Source organism: Macrosteles quadrilineatus, unplaced genomic scaffold, assembly GCF_028750875.1.
Source record: "Macrosteles quadrilineatus isolate MER2022 unplaced genomic scaffold, UCM_ALF_1.0 Scaffold_8__2_contigs__length_117827958, whole genome shotgun sequence".
In the NCBI taxonomy this organism is placed as follows: domain Eukaryota; kingdom Metazoa; phylum Arthropoda; class Insecta; order Hemiptera; family Cicadellidae; genus Macrosteles; species Macrosteles quadrilineatus.
The window spans coordinates 87,609,117-87,621,663 of NW_026542601.1; the positions used below are offsets into that span (position 1 = coordinate 87,609,117).

The 12,547-nt window shown below is 32.9% G+C and overlaps 1 protein-coding gene across 1 annotated transcript in view; it reads right to left on the reverse strand.

Moving 5' to 3' along the window:
* Positions 1–691: 691 nt before the first annotated feature.
* LOC128999601 (neural-cadherin-like) overlaps positions 692–12,547 on the reverse strand; it is a 330,457-nt gene continuing 318,601 nt past the window's right edge. Inside the window, exons 20-32 of the mRNA XM_054426185.1 lie at positions 12,172–12,377; positions 10,024–10,166; positions 9,103–9,252; positions 8,682–8,792; positions 8,141–8,273; positions 7,472–7,695; positions 7,144–7,257; positions 6,262–6,448; positions 4,652–4,841; positions 3,726–3,967; positions 3,040–3,231; positions 2,205–2,339; positions 692–1,869 (exon numbers count right to left, since the gene is read on the reverse strand). Coding sequence (XP_054282160.1) covers positions 1,769–1,869; positions 2,205–2,339; positions 3,040–3,231; positions 3,726–3,967; positions 4,652–4,841; positions 6,262–6,448; positions 7,144–7,257; positions 7,472–7,695; positions 8,141–8,273; positions 8,682–8,792; positions 9,103–9,252; positions 10,024–10,166; positions 12,172–12,377 — 2,128 coding nt within the window. The 3' untranslated portion in view covers positions 692–1,768. The remainder of the gene's footprint in view (positions 1,870–2,204; positions 2,340–3,039; positions 3,232–3,725; positions 3,968–4,651; positions 4,842–6,261; positions 6,449–7,143; positions 7,258–7,471; positions 7,696–8,140; positions 8,274–8,681; positions 8,793–9,102; positions 9,253–10,023; positions 10,167–12,171; positions 12,378–12,547) is intronic.

Sequence of the window (12,547 nt, forward strand, 5' to 3'; positions counted from 1 at the left end):
ATAGCAGTAGAATGCCTGTAGACTACGGGGTGGTCCAAGATTCAATTCTAGAATTTTAATCTTATTATATATAAATAACATCTCTAAATAAAACATTTTTGGTAAACGTTCTCTATTGCTGACGGTACGATAATTTTTATTTAGAGAACAACTTGGCCCGAGGTACGAGATATGGCCATGCATGATCTTATGATTGTAAAACGATGGTCAAATTAAATAATTCTTTCGTTAAATGAATCTAAGACCAATAGATGCCAATATATATTTCTCTCTTGTATTCGACACCTTTTTACTATTTTTAAGTCATGTTTCAGGAACTTGTGAAGTTACTTAGTTATTTAAAGTGCAATTTGTATACAACTGTTACATGCTTTGTTGTTTATTATTATGTATTCAGAGGAATTTAACCTTATTAAAAAAAAAATATTGCATTTAATCTTGGTACTATTGATTAATGTTCCCATCTTGAGTCTATTTGAATCAATTATGAATTAATAAATAGGTCCATTAGAACGGGTTTCCAAATAATTATTATGAGATAAAACAAGTAATATCGCAACACTTTTATAGAGTGTGAGACACGTTAGAAGAAAGATATTTGAAGAAAAGTCTTAAAACAAGTTGCTGGAAAAATATTTTATTCGATAATAACAAAACCATTACGAATCAATATAAACTATCTAATCATAAACAAAATCCTACGATATATTACAAGTATCACAGTTATTTCGAAACATTAGTGACTTGGTCACTCTTAAATAGAAACAAAACATGTTTGCATTTGAAATGTAAGTTAGGTGGAATAGGACTCTATGCTTTGAGCAATGTATTAACATCGAGTTGGTTGGATGTCTATTACGTATGTTACGTTTGCATGGATTCACACGGTATATCTCGATAAATATTTCAGAGTTAATTTTTATGCTAAGCTCCAATTTTACGAGGAGTTTTTATTTTTAGAACTTTATTGTAAAAAAACCTTACACATTATCATTTACATTTCTCATGCATGAGAATAATTTACAATTTAATACATAGAAGTAATTTCTTTTAATGTTTAAAATTATAATTACAAAATTAGAAACATCCACAAAACTAAAACGATTATGGAAAGGCACATCGAACGTGTTCCATTGTAAAAAAGTCTTGTCCATATATACATATTTACATTAAACATAAGTTGAGAACTTTAGACAAGAAATTAATGGAAAGTACCAAATCGTAGAAAACAGTGCTGGTATAAATATTTATTCTTATATGATACGTTTTGGAGTATGTCACTTCATCCGTATGTAAAAAGAAGACAATTCAAAACACTCTGTATTTCTAAAGAGTTATTACTTCGTGTGTAAGCTGTAATTTACAGAGTGTTAAAATGAATAGCCTATTTTACAAAAAAACTATATTAGTAAACTTGTTTCAATCAAGTGAATTTATTTGTTACCAAGCACAATCTGTGTTAAAATAAAATGAGTATTATAATGCAAATAATATCACGTAACTGGCAAACTACAACCTTACTGCAACGAAACTACGTCGTTTACAGGTACATTATATTCAAATTTTAATCCAATACAGTCGGTAATTATAAGTAAACATAATTATTTACATTTGCAGGAGCCAATTTGTTAGGTTAAACAAATACACGTTGTCAATGTGCACCATTTTCGTTTACGACTCTTTTTCCATAATTTTAAAAATTATAATATTTCTAAATTTTACAACTCGTTGTTTGTTTTACACTTCACACGTGCACAGTAAAGTCTAGCTAGGAAGCTTTATCTCTTTTCAGATATATTTCAGCTATTCTATGAAACTTTAGAGCTTGTTGTTCAGACAAGTTGCACTCTCGTTGTTTAAACTCCGTTTCTGAAACAAAACAGCTTATCAATATTGTGTTGTATAGCCAATCAGAATATTTAATAATAACAAATATATGTATACATAAACCAGTAAGAGTCTTATAATTTAGTGGCTGAACGCATAAATATGACTTTTTACATAATTCATTTGGCCGTTAGCAGAAATTAACAGCTCCTAATAAATACTCCTAGTTTTTTTCAACACACTCTTATACATGAGAAGTACCTTTTAGAGCACATACTAACAATTCATCATAATATGTTATCAACATTTAACAGTAAATATTTTTATTTATGTTGCCTTCATTATCTGATTGTAAAAATTACAGCTAAGAAACCTACCAGTTGCAAGAGAAGAGAGAGAACTAGCCAGACTCCCAGAGCCTTCTTCAGTGAATGTTCTGAAGTCATCAAAAGCCAAAAGAGTGTGTTCTGCTTCGAACTGTTTTACTGCCTCTAGTGGGGGAAGTTCAACCACTGAAACATGAATATTCTGATTTATAAAATAAAACTTAAATAATAAGTGATGTAGTATATAATTAAAAGAATTGACAAATAAAGGAAATTTACTTTAACTATTCACATCCTTTAAGATTCTTCGAACAAGAGTTGTAAAGAAGATCAATAATATAAGGTGAGAGAAGAATACAAAACTGTTTAGCCAAAAACGTACATGCCAAAATATCATTAGAAGAATTAAACATTACAGCAGATGAAAGAGGGCATACAAATATTAAAGTAAAGTAGATGATAACCAATGCAAAATATTGTGTAGGATGGGACTGTCTTGTGATAATTCAAGGTTTATTGATGTTAAGCCTTTAGAATACTTAAAACTATTATGGTTATTAGAATAAGAGGAATACAAATTTATTTATTTTCTTGAAAGTAATATTAGAAAACATTACAAAAGCTTATTTTACTGTGATGAATGCAGTAATTATGTTAATAATATTACCCCTAACATAATGGCGAATAGGTAATACATATTTTATACCATAGAGACACCTGAAAAGATACATTAAAAGGTAACATTCGTCATCATAGTTTTCCCTGCTATGGTACCATAGTTGGTTGCCCGCCACCGTAGTGTGTGTGCCTTGGCTCCCATTTAAGTTCCAATGTCAACGATTGTTAATTATGGTTACTTCTACATATTTTTTAACACAACACTCACTCGTTATAGTCTGTTTCTCGTTGCAGTGTATGTCCATCTTCATTGTGCTTCGGTTGAACGCCGTCATATCATCCTCTCCCCCACCCTCATCATTGTAGCTGATGATGTTCTCCCTGATGTCATCCTCAGGTCGTGGCTTCTTGACAGGCTCGTCTCGTCGTCTGTTGTACATCACCAGGGCCAGAACGATCACTGGAACAGTAATTATACGAAAAATAAAGTTAATCTATTGTAGTTTGAGTATATTTCTATAATCTCTGTATTTTAATGTTTATTAAATTATGGCATTGTGGAGATTAGTTGGGTTTCTCTTCTTTCAGGAAATGCCAAATATTTTACTTAGTTTTTTGAGTAAAACACATTTAATTAAGAGTCACAAACATTATTATTGTCACATTCTATCCTACTTCAACCATTCTAAAAAAAGTAAAAAATAAAAAAAAGTAAATCCAAAACGCATCTAACAATACGTGTATAAGCAAAAATATATGAACAATCTTTAGGGTATATAATGAACCAGAACCTTTAAGATACAAAGGTGGGCACTTCCACCTTTCGGGCTCCGACTTCTTTTAATCTAATAAATGAACTTAATATCTTTCATCCTAAATTAATTGGTGGGTGTAAGAAAACTGTACATAACACTCAAATAACTAACGAACTCAGGATTGCTCCTATTGACTTACCCAGTATTATAAGCAGACAGCCCAGGATGGTGACGAGAGCTCCCAGCCCTAACTTCATAGTCTGCGGCTCCTGTACCATCTCACAATGGTCTCCCCAGAACCCGTCCAGACACACGCAGCGGTAGCGAGACCTCGGCTCTTGGTTGACACACACTCCGCCGTTCTGACAAGGGGACTCCAGACACTCGTTGCGGTCCACACACGACTTGCCGTCAGTCGAGATGCTGCGACCTTCTCCGCAACTGTCAACAAATGTTAAAACAATGAGCTTATTAATGGATACTAAAACGGTAATACAATCTGTGAAATCACCTAACAATTCAAAGTAACTTCATGTTCCTTAAAACAGTAGGATTAAAATGCGATAAGCAAAAATCGTTTCAGTAATGAAGGGGTTTTGATTAATAATATGGATAGGCTCTTATTAAGTCCTGCATGTTTTACTCTTATTCCAACCATCGTTACAATCGTTTGTTTATCGTTTTATATTATTTAACATAACATAAATATTCGCAATGATACTTCTTTCGTTATTAACAGCGTCTAAATATGTTGATTATACATATCATAATCACTATGTATGCAGTAATTAAAAGAATCAAGGACCGACTCTACTTATGTTCCTACGTTTTGGCACAACATTGTACATACAGTTGTTCTCATTTCACAGACTAGAAATCAACGGATTATTAAGTTTGAGTAATAAAATGCATACATTTTTATCATTACACTTTCTTATGGAACATCGTCAATAACACCTACTGCGTCCTCATCATTTGAACAATTCCTGTATAACTATAAAACACAATCTATAAACCTTCTAGTTTACAATAACAAAAAGCACACGTGGAAAATTTATATTTTCAATCGTAACTTATTTTAAATAATAGTGTAAGAAAACTCGTAAGTGTACATCAAATACTAACGAGCATTCGTAGTCGTTCCAGAGGTCGACACATGAGAACGGCTCTTGGCAGGTGGCGCTGGCACACGAGTTGCTGGAAGGACAGTCACGGCCGAGGTGGCGAGCCATGGTGGCTTGGCCCCACTGGGTCCCGTTCACCGAGGGTGGCAGGGGCAGGTAGAACCCGTTCAGTCTTATGTCGTCGATGCAGCCTGGAAGTATACATTCACTTACCACATGGGTTATGATACGTAATTCAAAAGTGATTATTTAACAGAAAATATACTGTAGACAGACAAAAAAAAGAGAGAGGGTGGTATGACTAATTTTATTGAGATTTACATTGGCAGTATATTTTGAAGGTGCATGGTAAATATTTTAAAACATATGGGGTTCGTAATATATGGTTTTAAAAAGATTTTTCCACGATAATTATCTGGAGAGTTAATAATTGTCTCATATAATTACATAAAAAACATTGATAATGCATTTGCTTTTGTGTTTATTTTTAAAAATGTCGATAGAATTACAATGAACTTTGTCACGTCAAATTTAATTTCACATAGGATGTAAGATTCTTCTGATGATTCTACAAACAGCTTTAACAAATAAAAATCATGTGGTATTAAATGAATACTAATTTTAGAATATTTTACTAATTAATTTTGTAATAACTGAGACAAATTATGCTAGTAACATGATATTTCCTATCTCATGAACAACAAATGCAACCTACCTGCAAATAACCCAATTCCTTTGGGTACTTAAGCTAAATGCATGAACACGAACAGATCCGTTCTATATTAGTAAAGATTTTAAAAATTCTATGAGATTTTTTTTACATAGTTTTATTTACAATCTGTTTTGCATTAAACAATAAGTCAATATGATGGCATTTTTAACAATAAAATAAAAATTGGAATGCATGCGTTAGCAGCTAAACAGATTTAGCAAAAAAAAAAAAATAAATAAAAATAAAAAAATTAGAGCTGCTGTACAAATTGAGTCGGAAGGTCTAAAACATTTTCTCTTTTTAGTCTGTAGACATGTTGACTGTTGTCTAGGAGGTTGAGTGCCAAATGGTTCGGGTGATACTCAAGCTTAGAGATGCATTTTTTACTGCAGCTCGTAACTTCTTCAGTAACAAATGGGATTTTGCAATCATTGTGAATGGTGACGTTGGATACATACAAAGGGGCTTTCAGGATGGTTCTTAGTAATATCGACTGAAATCTTTGTAATATATCCAAGTTTGATTTTAAAGCTGTTCCCCACAAAGAAATGCCATATGTCCAAATTGGTTTGAGGACAACCTTGTAAAGCAATAATTTATTTTCTATTGACAGTTTTGAATTTTTATTTATGAGCCAGGCCATTTGTCGGAACTTTGAATTTAGATGTTGCCGTTTGTTCCAAATATGGCTTCGCCAGGTAAGTTTTCTGTCGAGGTGGATGCCCAAATATTTTACTTCATTGTCAATGAGAACATGACCAACTTTTATGAGATCTACTTTAGTTAAGAGGTTTACTTAGAAGAACTCAGGCATCAGGTAACAACAACTAAGGTAAATTCAATGTAATTCAAGTTCTTGAAACTGGGATGAATACAACAATATGACCAACTTAACTTACCTGTGTGAAAGTCAGCTAGCACTTCAAATGTTCTGACTCCTGTGTGCTCCGCTTTTCCTCCTGCGTATACTCCCTCCTGTTTGTCAACTAGGAGCCACTGCGGTCCCGCCAAAACAAACGTCTCGTTGTGTCGTCTGCCCTCCCCTCCATCTAGTCTCAACTCCGCCATACTCCCCCACCTCACCGCCTGATAAACATGTATTAATCATAGAGTACGTAGAGTATAAGGCAAAATTCGTGTTATGAAAATTTTCACAACAGGAAGAAAATTATATTATTACTCTATTTCTTCTGTGCAACACAACATATTTGAGTATACTTCAAGTTTATTTAAATGTAATAGTGTCATTATTGGAAGGATAATGCGTATTCCCAAGAAAATATTTCATATTACCAACTTGACGACAAAATGGTAATTGTTAGTTGTATACGTAGTTCTAGGTTTTGGAAGTAATAATACTAATCTTCCTATGTAACTTTTTAACTCGTTCGTATAAAAAAAGTAAAAGAGGGAAAAATTTTGAGATTTCCAACCAGTGAATAATAGCTTTAAATAAATATTACAAATGCGATGAACTTTTTTGAAATCTTACTCATAAACATCTTTACCAAGAATATATTTATAAAAGTTAATTAAAAGTAGTTTCTCCATTACAGCCGCTAATAAATAGGTAGTATGTTTTATATATCTCAAAAATAATAATAAATATTACTGTAATATGAAAATAGCATGTTTTTGAATAATGTATATATAGGCCTTGGTAACAGCAAACAACTCAAACTATGTTTACATGAATAATATCTAAATAAAATCAACCTCTTAATCAGTTTATACAATTATTAATTCACAATGAACCAGGTTTTTAGACAAATAATACTCACAGTGACGACGTGCCACTGACCGTCAGTAACCTCGACCCAATACAGCTGTAGACATTTTTCTTCGACTGTCAACTTGTTGAGGTTATAGCGAAACTGCAGTCTATTGTTTGCCAACTAAGAACAAAAATACCCTTTAAAATTTAAAAATCCACCTTAACTTTATTTTTAGTCAAACTGGGTTAAAAACATAAAGTTATTAGTAAATATGTATATTTATACAACTAATGTTATTGCGTATTGATAATTAAATAAAGAAAAAAGAAGCTTTTAAGAGAGGAAATTTGCGACAAAATAAAAATACAGAAAAATTAGTTGTAGCCTTACTAACCTCCAAAATAGCGTAGACTCGGGCGTGTTGATCACTGACTCGAAAGAGTTCCCCAGAACTCTCTCTGGAACGAAACCTCAGCTGTATCTCGGTGTGGAAGTGGTCGGGGTCGAAGGAGAGGGCAAACTTGACGTAACTCTGGGGGAGGAAGGTGGTGGGGGTTGTAGAGTGGGTACAAACTCTACCACTGTAGCCTGGGAGACATTCACACTTGGCGTCTCCTCCTAAAACAATCACACTATAATGGAATACATGTTTAAATAGTCCCATAGATGAAATATCTCCTGTTCACTGCAAAAAAATAAATATCGAAATAATTGCTGTTATTTAATAGTTTTTGAGAGGCAATATATGATATATTTGCTCTTCACGATCAATATTTGACACAAATTCCTCCTGGCATATAGTGTCATAGACAATTTGATAGCCAAAAGTAATCTAATTTGTATTATAAGTATATATAGAATACTGAAAAATATGTCTGAATTAAATGACTTTACTTGAGGTCCTACGATAAACTATGGTTTAGGGTGGTCTCAATCACAGATTTTACTTAGCTATTATTATTTTGAAGTCTTTTAGAATTGCATGGGCTTTGGGATTTGGGACAATCACCTTGCCATATGTAGTTTCCTTACGTCATGTCTAATAAACTGTTTTATTCAATACCTGAAAGACTGCCTGTACATTGACCTCTGTCCCAACACCGCAGCGTAGGGTCCTGCCTGACACATGAGTCTTCCACTTGAGGACAGCCTCCAACACTGTTCTTGGAATACCCTGGCTGAGCTAGGTCGTACATCTAGAAGCCGAAGATAACATGAATACCTTCTATAAGGAGGAACCTACGATTAGACCTTAGAATTTTATGCGACACTGAAACAAAACACTATTGACACGTGTTATGTGTTTAAAAACAAACATTTAGTTAAAAGTAAACTACCATTATAATTATCAGGGGTTTTTATTAGCTAAGTTTAAATACCCTAACACTGCAAAACTATGATATAAATCTATACATAAATTGTACTTAACGTAAAATACTCTCTTAAATACCTGAAATTCTAAAATAATTTAAAATTACCCTTATGATTGCGAGTAGAGACATGTTTTCTAGAGTTTTACAGTGACGATAGTCAGTTAAAAAAAAAACCGTTATGGTTATGTAAAAACTTTGTTCGAATGGTGAATAGTTGACGTTATATCATACCTGAGTATTAAATACCAAGTTTTTGATACAGCCATGGAAGCCCGTGGCTAAGGGAGCGTGGTGCCAATGGTAGGTGACGGGGTCTACACCCAGGGTATGGCGCCCACCAACCTAAAGAGACAAACTGAATAGTATATCACAATACGGAAACACTACATAGTAAATACTAAATATGAATATACCGATTGTAAAGGTTCGCCCTGAAAATACTATAATTGAGAGCTTTATGAGCTCGACTTTAACAAATTGAACGGTATATCAAGTACACTTTTGAGATTATGGAGCTAACCATTTAAAATCCTCTTGAGCATTTTGCAAAAGTATACATTATATGAGAAAAAAAAAACTATATATCAACGAACAGTGTTACTTTTAATACTTTATTTTTGATTTTGAAAAGGTATTGTGTTGTCTAACTAACCTGCAATGGATAATTAACGTTGAGGTGTTCGTGAAATGGCGGCAAAGTTCCGTTGGACTGACAGCTAGTGTCGTCGATGTCTATTCTGGTGTCGTTTTCTGTTTCTGTTATATCAGCTGTCTTGCATAGATCCACCATAATGCGTACGAACTGGAGAAGACATAAATGTAAATTTATGGATGTAATAAAAAGACTGTAGCTGAGTTTATGTAGACTGTATCAGACACTTTATTTATCATAGATACGTTTAAAAATGTTAATTTGGAATGACTTAGACACTTTTTAAAACAGTAAATGAATAATTATCTGTTTAGATCGAAAAACTAAGTTGACTTGTTATACACTACAATGAAAAAAGACAGCCAATTTGGTAAACATATCGCTTCAGCTTATTATAATCATTAAAATTAACTTAGTCAAATATTATTTTTCCCCAACACTTGAACAAAAGAAATAAGGGAAGGACATTACCATATCCAGATGTCGTTTCTTGCTGGAAACTACGAAAAGTTCCAAAAACAAACTTCCTTCTAACACTCCACCCCTTGAAAATCACTTCATACTCTTACAGTGGGTTGTAAGAGAATTTACTTTTTTAATGCGAGTTTTATTTTCATTGCGAACATGAAATACATTGAATTTTAATATTTACATGTTTGTTCAGTAAGTTGTGAAGTAACTGTGATGCGATATTATTGAAAATATACATTTGTTTATTAATGCTTTTAACAAAAACGCCTAAACAAAATCATTCCTTCCAGACACCTATTAAATGCATTGATTTAAGGTACACCTATTTAGTTACTCGTATGATAGATGGCTCAAGAAATTTAAGCAATTAAGAGTACATATTCTTAGTTACAATCTAGTAGATGCTAATGAAAAGTAAATAAATATATTCACGCTTTCTATAATTATTACCTCTTTATCCCAAAAAACGTCCAGACGGTGCCATCGTCCATCTGCTAAACTCGCTCGTGTTTTAACTTTTAGCTCAAGAGTGCCTGATCCAAAATCTACTAAGAGTCTTGGCTGCCCTCTTGCTATTTCCAGTGATATAAAGTCTACAAAAATAATGTTTAATATTATTACAACATCATGATAACTCGATAAGAGGACAGTTTTTAATCAAATCAGAAAATAAATCCTACAAATCATTGAAGCACAATCTAGCATTAGGGTTTTCTTATCATGACTGATTAAGATTGTAAATCAGTGTGGTTAGTGTATTGGTTAGAGTGACGGATTTCTAATCAATGGCTCTTGACTGATTACTACGTGGTAATTCTACGACAAGGGTATCTCTGGTCCACTTAGTTTATTCTCTAGCCAAGAACAAACGTAAGTCTATTGCTCTCCCCACACTCGCCAAAAACTATGAAAAACTCGTTAATATATACTCAATAGATGGGATACTTTGTGAACCTTTAAAAATATTGTTTAGCATGTAATCGATGTTTCGGTATCTGTTATAACCACCAACTTGTTTAAACATAAGCCTTAAAATACCTGCTGTATAAATTCTTTCTTTTTACACGGAAAAAAGTTGTTTATTTAATTACCGTTAAAATTTCTCCATAACAGGAAACAACGATTGCTGATTTGTATGATGCTAGATGAACAACAAGTTGCTTTTTCCCATTTTTCTTGGTCCCGGTTGCATTATAAAAGGGACTAGCCACTTCTACCTAATACAAAACTGATATAAAACACTACGTAGCTAAAATATAAGTAATAATTTACAAACAATTAAAACCATAAAAGGTCAACTTGTTACACATATAGTGAATAATAAACCTTGTTTTAAAATTCCTTATTTGACTTTTTTTATCAGTGTTTATGAAAATAGCATAATAAAGGTTTTTAGCAAAGAGTAAATTTACTATGTCAACAAATTGAATGAAGAATAAACCGAAAAGCCAGTCTCAGCAAACTGCTATCTCTCCAAACAAGAATTATTTGGACGAAGTTTAATCAATCGTTAAGTCCTGTTGATTTAAGGTTAAACCAATAATGACTATTGAAGCGGGTAATATTGAAGTTGGGTAAGTTAGCACGTTTACTTGGACTTATTACGTAAACAAAAATAAAATGTTCAAACGTAAATTGTAGGTAGTACACCAATTTACTTGTGGTTGCACTTGTGATGCTAAGGTTATTTTATTTATACAAATTTTGATATTTAAAAATATGATTTTATAGCTTCAAAATGTTAAAACACTATAACACTAATTTGGTTTACTGGGTTGACAGTCCAAAGATTTGCGGAATGTCTACCCATAAACCAATTAGCACATGCTTTAATTACAGGATCGTTTCATTACACTCGTTTCATGTAAGGTACTTTGAAAAGGTGTCCTTCTCTCTTAAAATTGGATCATCATGTGGTTGTAAATTGTGTAGCCATTCATTTTGTTCATTTAATAAAACTTTTCACTTTGTAATGGTAGATCAAATTGGTCTTGACAAAGGTTAAAGGAAATACACTAAAGATGCCATAATATGTGATGGCGAGCTTATTCATGCGATTATTGTGGCAATATTCCATAATAATTAGAAAAAAATATTGATCAAGATGGAAAATAACCATACTTATCTCATTAATAACACAAAAAACCTTTTGACTACCAACACACCATTAAATTTCGTTGTTGGAACGCTTACGACATGAGGGAAAGCGATACAAAAACCTAATAAATAAACACATTTTCCAGTTTCGGGTGGTTGTGTGAAGGAGTATCATAGAACTAGACGATAATGGATAAACAAATACGAATACTAATAAAGACATAAAAGAAAATAGGTACATATGCATGATCTAAACATTGCCTCACGTATTTCTGTGTTGTTTTGTTGGTATTTTTATTTATTGATGTATTATGTAAAGATTGCATTTTAACGTTATTGTCAGACCTTATAACTTTTATTTCAAATATTATACGAGAATTTAATAAACATCACATTAACATTTACATCAATCAAGGAAAATTGCAATGTGTTTTAAACATTTATTCTACACTGTAAATATGAGCTAAAATACATTTCTACAAATGATTCAGTATACTTCACCAGAGACTACGTCTTGTCCAGGTCTAGGAGGGGTGACAGGACCATCGTACAGGATGAGACCGTTTTCATGGTCAGTGATAAACTCTACAGAGAGATGTGACTCGTGGCAAGACTGCAGAGAGGGATACCACGCCCAGCCATCCCCGCGAAAACTGCGCGTCGTCTGCTGACAGCGTGGGCCCGTGTAGCCCAACGGACAGGAGCAGCTGGGTGTAAAAAATATTAATAATGGCAAAACCTACAACCAAAGATCAGTGATGATACTTATTTTGCAAGCACTTACCCTAAAACGCGTCAAAATATACAAATATACGTAGGCCCTATCAAAAAAAATACATTTTACACATAAATATACTATAAATATAATGAGTAAAAG